Genomic DNA, 21,315 nt, shown 5'->3' with positions numbered 1-21,315 from the left:
ATCATGCTGTGGCCGTCCGGCTGGGGCAAACACCCGGCCCAGTTTGGGGCGGGCTATAGATGCGGGGGGATCGGTGTTAAATGGCAGTAGGTGGCGTGAGATGTGACACGGAAGCAGAGAAGAGGCTGCATAAAGATGAGGGGATTATGGTTATGATTCATCGCCTGGTGGCAGCGAGCGTCTGCCGGGGATCGAGGTACTCTGCCTTCGTGTTGAGCCGAAGAGGAAAACAATGAATCGGTAGAAGTTTTAACCGGTGATAATTAAAAAGCTGGGCATTCAGTCGAGTGCAATTGAGTGGAACCGTTCAACAAGGTTTCCCATGGGAGGAGCTCCGGAGCCAAGCTGGGTTTTAAAATGTGTCCGATTGGCAAAAAAGATGTAGACAAAAAAAGAGAGTGAGCATGCAGTGTGTTAAGGATTCTACTTTATTCATAGAGATTCTCTCTTAATGAGGAATGCAGTGTAGGGTAAACGCACCTAAACTCAAATTTCCCACCTTTTTTATTTGCAGAATAAAGTTTACCACCCTTTTCAGGGAGACCTCTAAGTCTTTATCGCAAATTTGAGGACTTGAGACTTGCTTGACTAACATTGATAAAAGACTCGACTTGACTTTGACTTGGTATTCATGACTTGAGACTTGATTTAGACTTGAGACAGATGACTCGAAAGGACTTGACTTTTTTTTAATTAAATATTTGCATTTTTCTAGATATTGAGAAGTTACGTTTTGTTTTTGAAACATGATTGGGTGACTTTTAGTGCAGTGCGCGCAACCCAGGCTTAAAAGATAGTGTCTAGCAGGACCTAGAAAACAATGCAAGACAGGATCGAGCTGAAAGCATGTTGAAAGGATTCTCCCATACCAGCGCTGATTTTCTCTCGAGCCTTATATTACCAGACCGTTTCTGACAGCTTATGAATCGACAGCTTTTCAAGACAGAGCTTCATCATTCTGTTTGCGGTCCCTCACTAGTTCTGCGTTTACATGGAGCCTTTTTATCAGAATAGTAGCCCAATCAGAATAAAAATGCCTCATATAAACGCCTCAATCAGAATAAACTGGCTGATCCGAATGAAATTTCATTCCGTTTGAGAGGGGTGGTTTAACCCTTTCATAATCCGGTCGATGGATACAATTTCGTCATGTAAACACTCATTCCGATCACTTTCCTTATCTCGCCTCTTTCTGCACATGCTCGCGCATTTAACGTAAGTAACGTCAATTACGTTACCCTTTTTTTCCGGGAGGATTCGAGCGGTGAAAATTACAAATGGACCCAATCATTGCGGGGGCAAAACAAAACGTCTTTTCTGACACGAGTCGTATGTTTTGATAAAACTGTTGCTTCATCAGAAAGAACAGCAGTAAAGAAATAACCGACGCAGGTCCATCTTTTAAAAACGTAAGCCCATGTTAGAGTGCTGGATTCGGTGTTTTGAGCATGTCAGAAACTTTTATTCTGATTACATACTGTGGAGCATGTACACGCACATCTCAATGCGATCGTTATATTTAGCGCTCATGTAAACACTTGCGTGGCAATCTTCCTCCGGAATGATTTCATTCAGAATGAAAAAAAATGTCTCATTTAACCGCAGAATGGTCTCTCCCCCTCTCTAATCAACTGTGTGACAAATGCAATCCTGCGAGATCAGGCAAACAAGATGGTATTTTTCCTTGATGAGGATTAAAATTTCAGTGTTCTAAATTTATGGATGTATTAGTCTACACAATCCATAGCAGAAAATAGTAATCATCAGAATAGGCTACTATGTTTCATTTTCGCGCAATTTGAACAATTGCCTATACAGTAGGTACTCGCGTGTGCCGCATAATAAATACAAAGTGGGAAACTGTTGCGGCTTTAATAATCTATTTCAACATTCAACATTCATCTTAGTTGAAGATTTCAAAACTGCCAAGATCATCCAGACATGCTAGTCACCCTCCACACCTAATATCAGTCATTTCAACTCTCTATTTTAACGTCACTCACTATCCTCTATGTTGAAAACTATCAATGGAAGGCCTAATTAAAGGAAAAATGACAAAATGCATAGAGATGAAATAGCATACCAATATTATATGCTATTGTAGAAGTGGCAGGAAAGTTGAGACGGACAACTTCTCTCTACACCAACTCATGTGTCATTTATTTTTAACCACAGAGCAAGACAATTTACTTCGCGCTCAAAAACACAACATACGTCGAGCTGACGTCAGACTCAGAAAACCAGACTTTCTTAAAGGGAACGTGTCTCCTTAACCCTGAGAAGCACACAATATAACTGTGTGTGTTAAACATACCCAAACCACAGATTATGGTGAATAATGTCTATAGAGTCCGCCACACTATCATATATGTCTGTTTTAGTGTAATAAGTGATTTTAAAATGTCAGTAGTGTAACCTAATGTAACCAGAGCAGCCTATATTTTTAGGAAGGAGGTTGAAAAGAAAAACATACCTATAACTCACAAAGGTAGCAATAACTAGTGATTGGTGGACACATACTATATTACAGTCATATTCCCATTAAGTTAGTGAAGTAGGCTATCAACAACTACCAGACATTTACAGTATCTATACCAATTGGTCCCATCATCATGTTTTGTCTGAGAAAACAATCTATTTCATTTTATCAACAAAACTATTTTGTTAAATATTTTTTGCCCAAACTAAAAGTAGTACTGATAATTTTTTAACAACATATATTTTGCATTCAAAAGAGTATTGATAAGTACTGGTATCGATAAGCAGTATCAATAGTGGTATTGGTATTAATAAAATCCTAACCATACCCATCCCTAGTTGTAGAGACTAATTAACTAACTAACTAACTGGTGCAGTTTTCTCATGGCATAGCTCACCATTGTACCCCTTTCTCTCTTGTTTTAAGCACTTCTTTCATGGTGAGTTGACTTGTGACTTGCTTGACCTGAGCAATGACTTGACTTGTCTTGCTTGATGTTTAGCAGTGACTCGACTTGACTTGCTTGAGTCTAAACACAGTGACTTGGGACTTGCTTGAGACTTGAAGGTTAAGACTTGAGACTTGCTTGTGACTTGCACATGTGTGACTTACTCCCACCTTTGCTTTATCGCATAAATTTATAGCATAAATCATAGTAAGTAGCATCAAACTGAGTTAGGTTTTATGAGGATGGGGTCTTTTAAGTTTTCTGATTTTTGTATATTGGTTGTTTTTTGCCTTAGTTTACCCACCTTTTTATTTACCACTACATCAGTACTCTTAGTTCTGTATATTACCTGCCATAGTGTTAAAGGACTATACACACTTTTTGGGAGTTTGGTCACCTTACCCGATATGTGACGAGAAGATTGGCACCAAAATCAACTCTGTGTCTCCGGTAGATAGCTCTGTCCAGTGTGCATGCTAACGCTTTAGCATACAGCTACATTGTAAGCAGCTAGCATCATCCAAAGTATGAAGATAGACAAAGTTCCAAAGTTGGTATTGGTTTTCATTCTCATTACATCATTACTGAACTCCATTATGAATCAACAGTGCAAAAACACTTTAGCTGTCTGGCTAACTTCACTCAATTCCAGTGTAAACAAAACAAGTTAGCCTACACTCAAAGTCTCGCGGGAAGAGAGATCTTTGAAAGTGCATTCTTTCAGGCAAATTTTATGTCTATTTTACCAATCCCTAACACAAGCCTTTATATTTAGACGTGTGTCATTAAAATTGACTAACTATCCAGCCTTAGAGCTGCTACAAGTTCTCATTTTCTCACTTTTAGCATAATGCTAGTCGCCCACAATTACTTAAAGGATACGGCTGGTGTTTTTAAATACATTTCTTACCGTCAACAAATCCTACTGAAATAATAAAATCAACAATGCGTTTGCTCTACTCCCGTTACTTTCCGAATTCCCACGTTCCCTTTTTTAGCCTTCAAACCGGAAGTCATTGGCTCCAATTGTAAGCTAAAAACCTTTAAATACAGCTCACAAAGACATAGTTTCAATTTTAAAAATCGTTAATTGTTACAATGAAAAGTCAGGCTATTGTAGTTATTACCAAATCAAATTCAAATGGGAACAAATTCTTCATTACAATGGGGACTATTTTCGGTGCTCCAGAACTACTTTCCTGAGATCGCGAACGTCTTTACAGTCGGCTTATTAAGTTGTTTGGGGAAAAAGTCGGCTGGCCCGGTGCATCGCGATGATGAAATATGTTGCCCAGAGCAACGGCATGGCTCTTTGACGTGTTTTTAATCGTTTTTTTAATACAATGGAGTTCTATGGCTACTGAGACATGGCTTTATTGGGCATCGGCTACATGGACGAGACTTGTTAGCAAAACAAATTCATTGCTGATTTTGTTATTTTCATAGGATTTGTTGATGGTAAGCAATGCATTAAAAAACACGAGCCTTATCCTTTAACATGCTAAAGTGTTAGCATGCACACCAGACAGAACTATCTACTGTAGACACAGAGATGATTTTGTTGCCAATCCTCTTGTCACATATTGGGTAAGATGACCAATGGGCCAAACTCCCAAAAAGTTGGTCCTTTAATATCCAGGCGAGCACACCCCTTAGAATGTACCAACACATCTTGGGCTTTACCCTGAATTGTTCAGTATCTTTCGGCCATGGGTAAACAACTGAAGAGAAAACAGTGAGACAGATGGAGAGTGAAGGGTTGAGTCAAAGGAACGAGGTCATTGCTCAAGTCCGCGTGGATCACGGACTGCGCCGAAGCTCTCCCCACACCAGTAAAGGTCAGAACATTCACTGGCTCCTGCATTCTTTCTCTTCCTTTCTCTCTCATGAACTTTTCCCGTTATCGCTCTTTCCGTGGAAGGTCCTCACTGGGAGTCCAGTGGCAGAGAAAGGTCAAAGGATGAGGAGAAGAAAACTCGGAGGGATAGCGAGTAGCGAGAGTGGATGTTTCTTAAAATGAGACGTTTGTTGTGTTGGAGATTCGGTGCAAGATGGATTTGTGCTGTAAATGTATGCGGAATTACAGCAAAACTCCGCATCAAAAAACAGTTCTCACTCATGAATTTTCCTGTTATCATATTTTGTCTGGAAGGCGCTCACTGGGAGGTCAGGTGCAGAGAAAGGTCAGCAGTTGAGGAGAATAAAACAGAGGCATAGCAAATAGCAAGAGAGGATGTTTCTTAAAATCAGGTGTTTGGTGTGTGGTGTGGTGGAGAAAAGCCCTTGGTGTAAGATGCATTTGTGATGTAAATGTGCACAGAATCACAGCAAAAATCAATATCCAACATCAAAATCAACATCAAAAAACCCAAACACAATTTCTCCATTAAAAAGCAGTCTAGCAAATATGAATTAAGTTTGGACAATCATCATTCATGTCACTAGAATGCCACATCTTGGAACTTCAAATGTAGCCTTTTAAAAAATAAAATAAAAATTCTTATGCCAAACAATGGGAATGTCAGCAGAGTGGTGATGAGAAACTCTGTGCATTCGACAACACTTTCACCTTGAAGTGTTAGTGAATGGGAATCTGGACACTTTTTTCGTTTTTTTTTTTCCACTTTGACCAACAAACACAATTCCAATAGAATCAGCAGCTGTTTTTTTTTTTTTTTTCTTTTTCAAACCCAAGCAAAAGGGAGAGCAGAAAAGCGTTACCTTCAGCCCCGGGGTCAGGTCGTCGGGGTCAAAGGTGGTCAGAGGTGAGGGTCCAGGACGTGAGCCAGAGGACAGGACAAGGGGTGGGACAGACAGTGGTGGAGGTCACGGAAAAGCACGAAGACATGGCGGCGGGTGGGGCGAGGGAGGGAGGAAGAGCGGGAAGCACAACCAAAAAACCGGAAAGAGATGGGAGGAGAGGAAGGTGGGGCAAGAGAGAGAGAGGGGAGGATGTTGCTGAGGGTAAAAAAGACAAGGGAGGGAGAAGGAATGGAGGGATGCGGCGGGGAAGGGAAGGGAAAAGAGCAGAGGAGGAAAAGCAGCAGTATCGAGGGGGTCGGGGGCGGGGGGCGAAGAGGCTGATTCGATTCCTCTAAAAAAAATTTTTAAAAAAAAGAGAACCAAAATAAAAAGGAATGGACCCATACCTTGGTTGTTTAACGTCAGGTGCGCCAGACCTTGAAAGGGAAAGAACAGAAAAAAAGAACAGAAAGAGGAAGAAAAGAAGGTCATAAAAGGCACGGGAAGAAAAAAAGCATTGTCACAACGTTGGACTGCAGTTTGTGACAGACATCCTGGGGCAGACTTGGATGTCAGAGTTCAAATCAAAGGTAAAAAAACGAGAAAGAGAGAGAGAGAGAGAGAAGAGAGAAGAGTAACGGAAAACAAGCAAACACTTCTTGAGTGAGGTGTGGGGGGTTTTTAGAAAAAAAAGCATTTTCATTTGGCGCAACCCCCGAAGGCTATTGCTCGCACAAATGCTTTTTTTTCCTCTGGAGTACTTATGGAACACACAGAGAACTGTTTGGCAGAGAAGGCTTGAACTGGATTCTTCGACTCCTATTGTACACACATCATGAGAAAAAACAGAATCTTAGCTGTTCAAGGTCTCACAGCGAGAGGGTCAAAGATAAGCCAGGAGAGAAAAAAAAACGCTACAGGAGAAATTCTCTGTGTTGTTTGAAATAGCCCAGAGCCAAAGATTATTCCAACACAGATAAATGTGTACAGCATTACAACAGCGGTCTAAAATATTGCTTTAGCTTATGCCGTTCTACACGCATCTCGCCAAAACCGGAGATCAATACATTTCAGAGAAATAAAGATGTCCAATAGGAGCTCCTGCTGTTGTAGGTCCGCTATATTTACCATTGACTAACCTCTGAATCACACAAGGATACCCAGCAAGTGTTTGACAGATGGCGTCATGCAGGAGGTGGCCAAGTTCAGCGGCAACCCAAACGAGCACAAACATTTCACAATATGATAAAAAAATCATATTAAAACAGCTTTGGAAACTGTTTTCAACCAATACCGGAAAGATACTTAGGCCCCAATTTCACAAAACGATGCAGGTAGCAGCTATGAACGACTAGGGGCGTCATCTCAGCTTCCATCCTGGCCCTATATGTACACAGGTTTCCAATGTTGGCGCAGGCGGTCGCATCAACATCTATTCAACACCAAAAATGTTTGCTGGGATAACAGGCGAAGAGACTCAAAGAGTAGCTTACCAAAGAGTAGCTCTTACCAAACTGCCACACACAAAATACTTCCAATCTCTGGTAAAACTCCATTCGCACTGAGAGCCAATCTGTCTCCAGTCGTAGCACAGAAATATCCCTGTAGAAATAGCAATCACACTTTCCAAACTGTCACAGAAGCAGTCGTGGGCTGAATCACCCCTTCTCTCCACATGTTAGAATATCTCAGAATAGCATCAAGTCCAGTGCTTAAAATTAATTCCTAAGTCTATTTAGAACCAAAACACTTTCAGAGAGCTGTTTTATGTTATACTACATAGAATCACAGCATATGTTTACATGCATACTCCAATCTTAAAGTGACTGTGAGCATAATATGATGAAAATATGTGTAACAGTCAGACAATGCTAAACTGATTGCGGTCATATTTGGGTATTCATACAAAAGTTAAGGCATGTGGAGCACTGATTATAGTATGTACACACAATAGGGGTTGCTACCATTTACAGCCACTATATTTGATTACATCCAGCCTCCATGCCTCTTTGGGTAAGCTACATGGGGCAACAGAAACAAAATGATTGCCATTTATGATAAGAGGAAATAAGAGGAATGTGCATTTTTAACATTCACAAAAACAAATTCTGTAAATAAACAGCTTAATCGAATGTGTGCATGTAAACATAGTCTGTCTTCCTTCGTAGAAATGGAAGCAAACATCAAAATAAACAAGTGCAACTGGAGGAAAAATGGAAACATGAGCTTAAAGGATAAGGCTAGTGTTTTTTAATGCATTGCTTACCGTCAACAAATCCTATGAAAATAACAAAATCAGCAATGATTTTGTTTTGCCAACAAGTCTCGTCCATGTAGCCGATGCCCAATGAAGCCATGTCCCAGCAGCCATAGAACTCCATTGTATTAAAAAAAACTATTAAAAACACGTCACAGAGCCATGCCGTTGCTCTGGGCAGCATATTTCATCATCACGATGCACCGGGCCAACTGACTTTTTCCTCAAACAACTTAATAAGCCGACTGTAAACACGTTTGCGATCGCAGGAAAGTAGTTCTGTAGCACTGAAAATAGTCCCCGGCGTAATGAAGAATTTGTTCCCATTTGAATTTGATTTGGTAATAACTACAACAGTCTGACTTTTCGTGGTAACAGTTAGCGATTTTTAAAATTGAAACTATGTCTTTGTGATCTGTATTTAAAGGTTTTTAGCTTACAATTATAAATAGCCAATTTCTTCCGGGTTGACGGCTAAAAACGGTACATGTGAAGTCAGAAAGTAACGGGAGTAGAGCAAACGCATTGTTGATTTTGTTATTTTCATAGGCTTTGTTGACGGTAAGCAATGCATTAAAAAACACCGGCCTTATCCTTTAACTATAACCTAAAGCAAGCTTTACTGACAATCCACATGGCTGAAATAAATTGGATTTGACCACAGGCATCATAGAATATCAACAACATTGGGTTTGTTGGACTAGAAGGGTCCAACGGCCCAAAAAGGTCAGAATATCACTCACCTCCCAATCCTTTCAAGTCAACTGCTCATTGCTTGATCAATACCAAGACATGGCTCAATCTAAGAACCCCTTCAGTATCAAGGAATTGGAGTGCTGCTGTCCTTGGGAGGCTTTAGATGTCTGCAAGATCATCATTCATTGGCATAAACAGAGTTCAACACATGAAAAGTCAAGCATTTTGCTGCTTAAATGCACAGTATGTAATTTCTGCCACTAGGGGTCTCTCAATCAAAACAATAACAAAAGACGTAGCTTGATGACGTCGTGAAGTAGCGTGGGATCATGGGAGGTTTTTTTACAGGGACAGCTTCGGCAACAGAACGCGCAGCAAACGGGAATGAATAATCGTGATCCATCACGAGTGAGCAATAAAAACAATATAATGAAAAAAACAACAGAGTGGCTAGCTAGCTAGTTCGCCGACTTCCTTTCGCACTCTCTGACGTATCAGCTGGTGTCTCCCGTGTTTCCCCGGAAGTTAGGGGGTAAAGGGGATATGACGCCATTGACAGGCGACCAAATGAAACGCACCGTTACCTTGAATAAAATTACGGATTTCTCTGGGTTTGAACATTGTTGGAAACATTTGGGATAATGTAAGTACACAACTCAACAAAATATATACCATAGGTCTAGTCGTTTTCAGACATTTTAATGTGGAAATGTTACATATTATACCTTTAAAAGACTTAGACTTAAACACATTCCGCGCCGCTGATGGCTCCAGCCCTTAAATACTGAGTACCGGAATCATCTGTAAAATATGTGAGGCATGTTTGGCGTTTCTCAACACTTGAGATTTGTACTCTAGTATTAATCTACAATTACTCTGACCTTCCATTTAGAAAAAGGAATTTTGTGCACCCGCTGGTTTCATTGTGGCCGACGCTGATCAAATCAACAGGTCCGTAATCTAGAGGAACAGTATGGATGGCGATCGTTCAGACGATGATGTCAATTAACCTCTTGAATCAAGGATGTACAAAAAGGAGAGGTGGGACAACTTCTATAGCAACGCTGACACATAATCAGAATCGAGGGCGAAGGTTTCATTTCAACTTTAGGCGGGACACACTCTGAACAAACTGGGCAACAAATCATTCTGACACACGATGGGCGTAATAGTGGCCTAACTGCACCTCCATTTTCCCTCACTTCATCAGAAAGACTGAAACAAATGATATACATTTACAAAGTGAGGAGAATTGCTGGTCAATGTGAAATACAGTAAGATATTTCTAAACTGAGCCACAGATCTGAACTTTAATCAATGCAAACATTAATCAAGATATGAAACATGGCTGCAGGGGCGTAAAAGGTTTACAAGGGGCCCAGGTGCCCCCCCATCCCGGCATCCCCCCTGTTCCCCAACATAGCCACATCACAAAATCGACTGAATGCAATTCAAAATCATGAAAAATGTGTACAAATTTTACACCATTACACACTGAATAACACATAGCTTGCAATTGCAAGATAGTACAGACGTTTTACAAACTACACTTGTCAGTTATTCACATCTGAATGCCAGGGGGCCCATTTTGTATTTAGTGTTGGGCCCCCCCTAACGTTGCGAGCCCAGGTGCAACCGCACCCCCTGCACCCCTGGGCTTTATGCCAGTGCGGTGCTTAATTTGTTGCCTTTGAAAGGCATTAAAATGAGTTTCAAACAACTAGGCAAAACGCTCCACCACCAAGGAGGGTTTGCTCTTGTGTCCAAAGCCAAAGAAAAATGTGCTTAAAGTGAAACTCAGCTGCTTCTAACAACACAGAGTGAGTAAAAATACAGTATGGTATGTAAATAAATGACAACTCACCCTTCTCCTAATATTGAGGGGGACATGTCCCGCTGTCTCCCCCACAAAATCTATACCTATAATGAGAATCAAAACAACTTCAATCACCAAGTACAGTAATTGTACAGGACAAAGAACTGGATACTTGAGCTGTTTCATCGACCCTTGATGGGTAAAGTTGCCTAAAAGTTCAGGTGCGGCCTACTTTTCCTGCCCGACAAACGAGGGAAAAGATGGTGACCGATGTCTCAGAGAAGAAAATGAGCAGGCCTCCAGGGGCCAACTGCTCGTGTTGCGAATGCACAAAGCGAACGCCTATACCACCGCCAGCCGGCGGGCAAATCGGAATGCAAAGACCACAGACGCCCAAATGACTCTCGACTACAAGCTGTCTCTATTGTCCTCTCCCCTAATAACATCTGTGATTCGGGGGCAGAGGAAATGTACAGGCAGAGTGTTCTATTTATCTGGCTGCAGTCCGTTTCCTGCCGGCCCTTTGCAGGGAGTCCAATCATTCTCACTCTGCCTCCCTCTGTTTTTGTTCCCTCGCTCATAATCCATTAAGGAGATAAGGCGAAGGCTCCTGCAATGAAACAGAACGGTGCTGTCGGTGCATACCAAATCATTCATCCCTCCGTTTTTTCCACCCGCCCCCTCCTCTCGTCCAGAGAAAGAGGCACTTTTACAGGAGAGGAAGAGAGACATGGAAGGAGAAGAAGAGAAGGAAGGAAACAAGAAGGGAGAGGAGGGTGGCAGTAAGTTGTCAACTGGCAACCTCCACAGCGATGCAGACGGGGTCGCAGGGTCGCAGCGGAAAGCCACAATTCAATCAGCAGGCATCATTCACTCCGAGGTGTCACAGGGTGAAAGTGTAAATTAGAAAGTTGTGTTGTTGCGTCTGTGATTTGACGCACGCACAATCACAAACTTTCTCTTTGCACCACACTCCTACCCACGCAGGAAGCCACACACACACACACACACAGACAATATGTTGTCTTGGCAGAAGTGACGCCAGACTCCAAATGTGCCAGATCCTGATCAGGATGCGACGGCTTTCACTAGCAAGTGGTTTTGAGAAGCGAGAAGGGAGGGCATGACTGAAAATTTCAATTACTGATCACTACGAGACGGATAAGGATCAGCATACAACAGACTTAGGGTAAAGCTCCGTCTCACTTAGCTTTTCCCTTTTGCCTCCGTATTGGAGCTCAAATCAAATTACCGCAGCCACAAGCAGTGTCACTTCCCACACATATTGGGGAACGTGACGAAAATCAAGCCCAAACTATGAATCTCTCCTCCTCCTCGACATCTGAGCGTTTGATTACATGCTTAATTCCGCGGTGAGTACAGATGGGAGTGCCTAACGGAACCGGCGCCGCTCGGAGAGGGGCTCCGATTGGCTGGAGATGATTGAGTGGCAGATGGAGCGGGGTCATAATTCTGTCATTAGGAAGAGACGTGCTTCCGTCTAATCTGGCCCGTTACCTCTTCTCCTCTGTTTTCCCCCCTCTTTTTTTCCATCTCTTTTCTTGCTCCCCATCTCCACATCCAGCCCTCCATCAGCCAGCTGCAGCTGCCTTCTGCTCTCCTCTTCCCTCCTCTTCCTTCCCTTATCGCCGCTTCCTTCTACTCTTTTTCTCGTCTGCTTTCAGGTCTAATGAATCCAAGCCACTATTGTTTCACAAAAAAACAAATTGCTGAGTTCATTCAAATGACTCTTGGTGGCTCAAACACCAGTGTCTTGCCAGATACTGTATGATGGCAACAGAGTGAGGACATAGTAAAGCATTGGGTTGGACCAATATATCAGTTTGTTGATATATTGGTTTGATATTGACCTTTTGTTAAAAGTCTATTTATCAACCTCCAATGCACAAAATGCCAGCGATCAGTCTAATCTGAACTACATTCATTGCAGCAATGACCAGACATCATATGAAATGTAATATTTACCTACAGTCCCATTCAATAATGTCAAAGGGAGAAACACATTGGATAAATGACTTCAAGTAAGCGTTAAGCATGTTTCTTAAAGGCCAATAGATATATGTCAAATGCGGGATTCATCAAAAGTTATCATAAGATAAATAGATTTATGAATTGGTACATTTCTTTATTGGAAACACCTCTTATGTCTTGCAAAGCAACGTTCCACAGGTACGCTCTTGAACGACCTTGTCACACATCCATCCATCCTTCAGTGTTCTCCAAACAGCATTCACAGAGCATGATGAGCCTCATCATCCCCACACACACACACACACACACACACACATACGAACAGATGTGCTGGGTCTCAGGGTGGGAGCAACAACACACACATGGAGGGGACAGAGAAGAATGGGAGTCATCATCATTATCTCTTCCTCCCCTCCCATCCTCTCTTCCTCACCTCCTTTTCCCCCCCTCGCTTCCTCCATCCCTCGTTCATCAGACGGACACATAGACCAAAGTCGGAAAGGAGCGATGTGTTTGCTTTTGCGACCCCCCTGTGGCGCTGGGACGGCATGTTAAATAGCGTCGTCCTCCAAGGACTCTCGCGCCGGCATATGGCCGCCGCGCTTTACGTGCCTCCTGAAGGCACACGCCGCCCCGACACAGCAGCCGCTCCCCGGAAAATATCCCCCTTGCTTTCCGCTCCCAAAATAGCGGACGCGCAGCAATTTTGAAGATACTGCCGTTGATGACTTTAGTGGGAATACGCATTACCAAAAAGCAGGAAATATCAAAGTGTATAAAAGTCATGAAGTATAAAATAAGAACAATAAATGTTTTTATGTGCAGCTTATTGCTCGGTGCACCCTTGGCTCGGGAAATAAAGCTGCACAATATCCAAAACGTTTGACACGTCCACAAATCACCGGCTTTTACTACGCCCCGGTACGGATAAAGTTTCACAGCGTAATCATCGCTGTGTGGTTCCCATCGCCCCCCCAAAAAAAAGTGCGAGCGCGGTCCTCGAGGGCCCGGCAACGAAACCCCAGCGATTTGTAAAAACATTTGTTTAAAAGATGTCGGGAAACGCTTCTGACTGAATGTGAATAATATTCATCTCGGTAGGCTGATCTATAATGCATAGTGTCTTTGCACAGCTTAAGTAATATAGAAACTCTGGCGGAATTTAAAGTGCTTTAATAATTCACTGTAGATATCTCCTCTATGAGGGAGAGCAGGGGAGAGATAGCGGGAGGTAGAGGGGTAGGAAGCACTCTAAAATCACGCAGGCACTGATGGATTGATATTAAAGGCTTCCATGTCTTTGCGCGCTTTTAATAATTAAGATAGGGCGCGTCGTATTTCAAACGGGGGGGAAAACATGTTAAGTTCTGCACTCTTAACATCAAGTGAAAAGCTCGTTCGGCGGGTCCGCGGCGGCTAACCGGCCGCGGCGAGTCGCGCGGCTGCGGCTCGCTCGCTGTGATTCTAACACGAGATGAAAGGCTGATAGCGAGCGCAGGCCCGCGCTAGTCTTGCGCATAATCTGTATTACATCTCTTTCCAAGAACCGTCCTCCTTGCTGCCACTGCTCTGCTAAACATCAAAATGCCTTATTGATGTTTCTACAACTGGGACCGTAGCCAGTCCTGCCGAGGTGAAGCCATGTCAAATGCTTACCTCAGGTCCTCATTGACCCCAACTCAAACAGAGTTACGTGTCCACTGGAACGGCTCTGATCCATCGGTCCCTATGGTCAATAGGCTAAGCTCTTGTCAATACATCAAAAGTTATTGAGTCAGAGCTTCCTCCAGGACAGTAAGAACACCTAGCTGGTCTGCTGTCCAGGTCATTTCAGTGTCTTTGGTTATATAGAGTGTAGAATCCATTACAGTCGCAGCAACTGTGGCCCTTCATGCATTTATCCTGCATCTATCCTGCTTTAGCGCTGCGGACCATTCTGTCTTGGACGTTCTACAGTAGAGCCATATAAATTACATTGCAACACAAAAAAAAAAAAATCGATGGCCTCTCGACCGACTAGTTACCACCGCATTCCTCGTATCTTGCAAATGACTGAAAAGAGCAAACCTTGAGTTCTGAATGAATCAAAGCTTGATTCTTCTTGGGGTTGAAGCAAAGAATCCATCTGTAGTTCAGCGAGCATGCAGCATAAAGCAGGATTTATGCAATGGCATCTGCATCGGTACGTTTCCAGCGAGCATCTGGCGGACTTCGACATGGTCTAGTTCAATGTCAACCCAAACAAAACAAGATCAGAAAATATTTAGGTCCTGATTTCATCACCTTAACTTTCATTTTGGCACTATATTTACACAGGCTTTCATTGTTGGTGCAGACTATCATATCAACATCTATTTAAGGTCAAAATATGTGCTGGGTTTATTCACTGTCTTACATGTATCCACAGTATGCTTTGGATATTGTATTTTTTCATTCTATTCTGTCTATTTAAGACTCACCACTGTATCATGGGGTATTTCCAAGATCAAAACATCACTTTCATGCTTTAATAGTTTCACTACAGTGAGCGCATTACAAATGTGTGCAGACTCTATATTTTAATACAGTACAGAAGAGCTGTGTTTATCTGAACAAACAAGGTTTTCCCTACTGAAATAGTGTATGATGTGATTTGAAACCATAGTAACTTTGAAGCTAACTGCTGGATTGACTGAGCAATTGTTTCTCCCCTATTTTTCCTGTTTCTCTTCACTGTAACAAAGGCAAAAATACCCCAAAATAATCTAATATACATATATATATATATATATATATATATATATATATATATATACATATATATGTGCATGCTTGTTTCTTGGTTTTGAAGGTTTTTGGTCCAGAATTTCAATACGTCACTATTTCAAACTAGTGACATCCTGCGGAATGACCTAGATTCAGATGGAAAATGTTCTACTTCTCTGACAGTGTTTCAAAATTCTCCTCTTCCTGTGTGTGTGAGTGAGTGTTTGCGTGTGTGTGTGGGTCTGTGGGTATGTGTGAGTGTGCATGTGATTTCCTCGGGAATACCACGGGGAACTGTTGACCCCAGGCAAGGCACTTAAGCTGAGCGAGGGAAGCATTAAATCTTTATGGTCACTTTCCACTTTACACAGCAGCAACAGCCATCATCTGTCAGGACCAGTCGCACTGGGTTGTTTGGAGGCCCGTCGAATTATGTGATTTACCAGTCAAACTTGCGTCTGGGCAGGGCCACACCACATCATCGTAATTAAGACTGCATAGGGCCGAGGTTTTCCAGAAAAGGTGTATGGAATCCAATGCAGACAGGTCAGTTTTGGGATGGTGTGTGAGGAGGTGAGTGTGAGAACGGGGGATTCTCAAAGTGCTAACCCGCAAGATTCTTGTTTTTTCTTGATTTTGGGGACACCTCTGGTGATAAGCAGTCATTACTTTGGTGATTTTACACTCAGTGTAGGTGCTGGCCCCAAAATCTTGCCATGTGCAGCTTTAAATTAAAGTGAAATTTAAACCATTCCTCATTTTGCTGGGGACGCCCTGGAGGTCCTGATCCCACTTTGGGAATGACTATTCTACACTATATACTGCTGGTTTTCCTGTTTTAAATTGGATGTATGAAATAGGTAATACAAATCACGCAATTATTATAACCTTGCGTGTGTGTGTGTGTGTGCATAGGTGTATACGCGCATGCCTGAAATCACTGTGTTCATTTCTCCGCTGCACGGTGGCAATTTACAAACAAACATCTCATATCAAGATATCATGCTCCCCCCCACCTTTCCTAATTAATTGCATAAAGCTCAGTGAATCACTTTGACTCACATTTTGTTCATTAAAACACAGCTAATATGTCATGGGATATGTCTGGGAAAATAAATTGGAGCATTTCGGAGATTGGCAAGGAGTGAGAGATCCGAACAGTTGCTGTTTCGTCTTAATTAAACAGTTCATAAATAAATAGGACCTCCATATGTCGAGGCAGAGAGCTTGGACAAATTTCACTGTTTTTGCCTTGAACGAGGAGAGATTTGGGTGATTTCCTCACTTATGCTGATTTGCGCCAGCCAGACTGAAATATGCTCAGAGGAGCTACAGTATTTTTTTTCCTCGCTTATGTAAAGACAGCAATCATTGTCATTCACTTCAAAAGGAGGGGCCAGTGATGAGGCAAACTGCCATAATAGAGCAAAACAAAGTGTCCTCTCATGTCTTACAATTACAGTAAATCAGCTAAATCTCCTTCTTCTGTCTGTCCTTCCCATTGTTTCTATTTCCTTTCTTCTTTTCAGCGTCTAGCTTCTGAAGGAGCCACATCAGGTTCATCTTGTGGAAACCAATAAGATCTATTTCTGACCTCTATCTTCCTTCCGTCTACGAGGTCAAAACTAATCATTAGTCCCCATGGAGATCTGGTATCGTCTCAGAGTATCCATCTGTCCTTTTCCTCTCCTCCTCCTAATCTTCAAACCGGCAATGCCGCAGATGCATCCTCACCGACTCTTTCCCTGCCAAACCCTTCCCTCCATCCGTCCATCCACCCTCTTTCCACGGCCAATTTGATGGAGTGAATGCCTCTGATTGCCACTTCAGCACTCCACTCATTAGGGGAAGCTGAAAGTGGGGGAGCGGGCGTCAAAACGAGCGGCTCCCCTTTCAGGCGTTTTCTCTTTTTTTGTGTGTGTGTGTGTGTGACGTCGGCGCTGTAATTGCCGCGTCCGAATGTGGAGGAGAGACGGGCTGCAAGGAAGGAAGGAAGAGAGGAAGCCAGTTCCCTCTCAAGTGGACGATTAGGAGATTTGTATGCAGAAAGCCATCCAAGATACCCCACACACGCACACACACACACACACACATGCAAACACACACACACAACGCACACCCTGAGCTCGGCCTAGTGGCATCATTTCAAGCCATCCTTATGTTTTCCCTTTCGCTCTTTCTTGATTTGTGTTTGATTGGACACAGTGCATTCAGTCTTTAAATCTTACTTAAAACAAGTAAAAGAATTCTGCCAATCGGGTGAGATGAATCCAGTTGTTTCCAATTGATGGAAACATTTCTACAAACAGGTGGCAATATCTTGAAAATGACACTTCAAGATTTAAGAAAACACTTAAAACGCATTGATTTTCACTGGATGCAAATTGATTTTCGTTAGATACCGTTTTGGCAGATTGGCCCACATTTTAATAAAAGGATGTTACAACTCGATACGAGATTCATTTACTTGTTAAGACGGATATTTTTTGGCAGCGCGCTCCCTCCTGTCACTTGCCTGCTTGCCGCAGCCTCCAAAGACCAGAAGTAAACCCATGCCAGAGAGAGAGAGAGAGAGAGAGCAAGAGAGAGAGAGGGGGAAAACAAAAAAAAACCCTGCTGGTCCTCGGAGCCACGGAAGCTCAAATCGGAGGCGAACTAATCCACAGGGACATTAGTGCGTGATAGCACCTTGCCTTGAGCGCTTGTTGATGTTTAATGTTTCATTTTGATAATTTTTCTCCCCTCGGTCGGTTGGCGTTTAGGAGCTCATGCCGCGCTCCTCTCTCCGCTAACGGCGCAGCAGTTAACTGCATTTTCGTGTTCATAGAAAACAACAAAAAAAAAAAAAAAAAAGAAAAAGTAATGAGTGTTTTCCTGGAAATGCGGCAGCTCCCTATGAGGTTTTCGACTGGGCGACTCCCCTGTCTTGCGTCAGGGGGGTGTGCCTCAGCAGGTAACCGCAACAGCATCCCATAATGGGAAATTAATGTCCTCCGACTGAGACGACGTGCTAACTTCATCTAGCTCATTGGGCCGGGTAAACACCATTAGACCATGCGAATCTGCGGTGCTCCAGGAAGTTGAGTCATTTGAGAGGGAGTTGGGTAATTATGGCAAAATTAATGGAAATTGTGTAACAAATTTATTCATAATTCATGTGCCTATTTCGCGAGCCCGGAATCCCCTTTGTGGGGAAAGATAGACGGCTTGATGTAACTGAGTTTGAGTATGAAGTAGTCCCAACTGGTGTACTCTCTGTGCTCGTAATAGCATTATGGTGTGTTTCCTTTCCTGCGCGGTGGTGAATAAACTCCACCGCAGAGGATCCTTAAACTGGTGTTGACAGGCCCAGACACCATGTTGCATGCACTGCATCTGCAGAAATATTCATCTTAACAAGTCATTTAGTCTCAAATGCAGTGAACGCTTTCCGCTCATTTCCCATGCAGTGTCACTTGTTTCAGGAATTTCCTTGAAACACAGTATCTTAAAATAAGGCGGATCGCTTTTACTAGGATCAAGAAAATGGCAGTTGATTCAAGAAAGTTTCTGAAACAAGTTGAATTGCATTGGCAGCCCACTGGCAGATTTTAAGAGAGATTTTAAGACTCAATACTGGATTAAATAACTTGTTAAGATGGATATTTTGGCAGTGCGTATGGATAGCAGCACAGCAACGTTGCCTTGCAACCAAAAATAGACTATTATGTTTAATATGTGCAGCAGTTCTGAAAATGTGGAGACATGTGGCAAGGATAAGTGAGAAGGACTCTTAATATGGGAAAAGAAAAATGCATAGATCTCTACTTTTTCCCTTCATCTTTTGTCAAGTTAAAGTCATGCAACAAAGTGGCAGGGCCAACATGACATCAGTTACGCTCAAACCCCCCCCCAAAAAAAGAACGGCATCTCTCAAGTTGCTTCTGAGACACAACAGTGTCTCGTTTAGTCTCAACCGCTAAGCAAAAAGCCCCGCTGCTTGCTTTCATCTCGCCAAACTCTAATTAGGCAAACTGAGCAAATAGCAGCGGAGAGAGAAGTCCTCTGCATATTCAAACAAAAGGGCTCCTGAGTTCGAGCGAGCGGGAGGAGAGAGGGAGCGGGAGAAAGAACGAGGGAGAGAGAGAGTTGATCACGAGAAAATTAAACGGCACTGAACCTTGTAAACAAATATTTCGACAATGTTAAACACAATGTAGGAGGCGTCTGGTGCCGCTGTGCTGTGAAATAGCCGGGCTCCGTTCGGAAAAGTGTATTTCACGTATGACGGGGCCCCGGGAAAAAGCGGACGATACGGCGGCGCTAAACTAAAGCGACAAAATGGAAACAAGCAAGAGGGGGGGGAAAAGCAATAATAATAATACTCATAATAATGCAAAGAGTTGGGTTTAAATGTAAGCGGCGGAGGTGATTGAGGCTTTTTGCCTTCAATTACCAGGTTGAGCGGAGCCCATATTTCCACGCCACATCATCCCACCTGCCCGCAGACGGTTGAAGCCCTTTATTGCCTTCATTAATAATTTTTCCCCCTCGCCGATGTGGAGCGCTCCACCTTGAAGTGTCAGCTATATTTCCCGGAAATATATGAGCTGCCGTGCGCGGGCCGAGAATACGGAGGTGAGAGAGGAAAAGAAAGAAAGAAGAAAGACTGACACAAATCCATTTCTTTGCCTTCGACGTGATAGAAACGACAAGGTTTCTTTTCTTTTTGTTGTTGTTTTGTTTCTTGAAAGTCACTCATCGGCGTTGAGGCCTTTTTTTGAGGCATTGAGATGCTGCAGCTCGACCCTCGTTGGCATGGCAACAGGCTCCAGTGTCTCCCCTACCATGACGACAGCCATATTGGCGTATTCTCATTCTGCTTCGCATTCCTCCGCTCTCTCTTTCTTTCTTGCTCTCTCTCGTCTTTCTCCTTCCATCTCCCTCATCTATTTATCATGTGTTCCCCGGCTCTTTTATCTCCTCTTTCTCTTTTTTCCCCCCTCTCTTTCTCCCTGACTTTATCTCCCCTTCACTCCGTTTCATACCCTCCATCATCCCCTCTTCTTTTGTCCTCCCTTTTTTTCCTCTGCCCTCCACGCTGAAGAGCGCGCTTTCCCCTCTCCCCGCTCTCTCTGTCTTTCTCAGCAAGCAATTAAGTTTGCCATTGTGTGTTTTTATTACATTATCCACCCTAATATATAGAGCTCTCCCCTGAAAAGTCAAGGGGGATTTGCATTTGAAAAAAGGTTATAAAACCGTATAAGAGAATCCAGTAATTATATTAAGGGGGGCATTTGATTCAGCAATGATATTCACAAAAATATTTTCATCTGGTTCATTGGCGGCTGAGGTAAACTCAGCCGAGATCGCAGGTATAGGTCAATGGAATAAACTTTATCCTTTCATAAATCTTCCAGCTGCGGCGAAATTGCCTTTGGGGGTAAATCCGTTTTATATAGTCAGGAATCCTGTAGCCCATTAAGTCCACATTGCCGCGGCTGTATTGTTTCACTGTAAGCATTCTCCAGCATAACGAGACTGATGAAGTGCAGACGAGTGGAACGAACACAGACCCGCTATTAATTTGCATTTTATTACATTACTATCTTCTAAAGCCAGCAAAGGCGAAATCAAGAGTCGCGTGAAATCCGACTCGAGGGAATCAACAGCCGCTTTTTTTTTTTTTAAGCGCCGTATTTACTCCGGCGTTAAACCTTCAGATTTTTGTGCTTGAAAAATATAGCAAAATAGAGACGGGGGTGTGGGGGGGGGGGACATATTAATCATATCCATGTCTCTGGCACCTGGCTATCTAAAATAGCAAGAGAAACAGATTGGAGCAGCCTGTTACCCCTAGGAGTCCTCTGGAGACCAACACAAGCCTCAGGTGCAAGAAGCCCAAGTTATCTCGCAGCCACACCTGATATGTGTGTGTGTGTGTGTGTGTGTGTGTGTGTGCGCGTGCATGTGCAAAAAGGTGTACTCTGCCAGCGCCCTAGGGACTGCAATACTGTACCGCAGAATAAACCTCGCCACCGCTATCAGCACCGAAACCACCGGCGCAGTCGTTTTGGCTAGTAGTCATGCGGCGTGGGATTGCTTAATCAGATAGCACTGTTACGCTAGGCTCCGCTGATCCCATCTGTCACGACTTCATC

At 43.0% G+C, this 21,315-nt stretch overlaps 1 protein-coding gene across 3 annotated transcripts in view; it reads right to left on the bottom strand.

Annotated features, from left to right (window-relative positions):
* Window positions 1-21,315, bottom strand: part of nrxn2b (neurexin 2b) — a 603,500-nt gene that overhangs the window by 509,815 nt on the left and 72,370 nt on the right. For 2 of the 3 annotated variants that reach the window (XM_078281834.1, XM_071923519.2), the window contains exon 3: window positions 6,077-6,106. The exons of the other annotated variant lie outside the window; for it this stretch is intronic. In XM_078281834.1, coding sequence (XP_078137960.1) covers window positions 6,077-6,106 — 30 coding nt within the window. The remainder of the gene's footprint in view (window positions 1-6,076; window positions 6,107-21,315) is intronic. 3 annotated transcript variants of the gene reach the window in all.

This window comes from Centroberyx gerrardi, chromosome 23, assembly GCF_048128805.1.
Source record: "Centroberyx gerrardi isolate f3 chromosome 23, fCenGer3.hap1.cur.20231027, whole genome shotgun sequence".
NCBI classification, from domain to species: Eukaryota; Metazoa; Chordata; class Actinopteri; order Beryciformes; family Berycidae; genus Centroberyx; species Centroberyx gerrardi.
The sequence above is the reverse complement of the archived record's forward strand: the minus strand, read 5'-3'. Positions and strand labels throughout refer to the sequence as shown.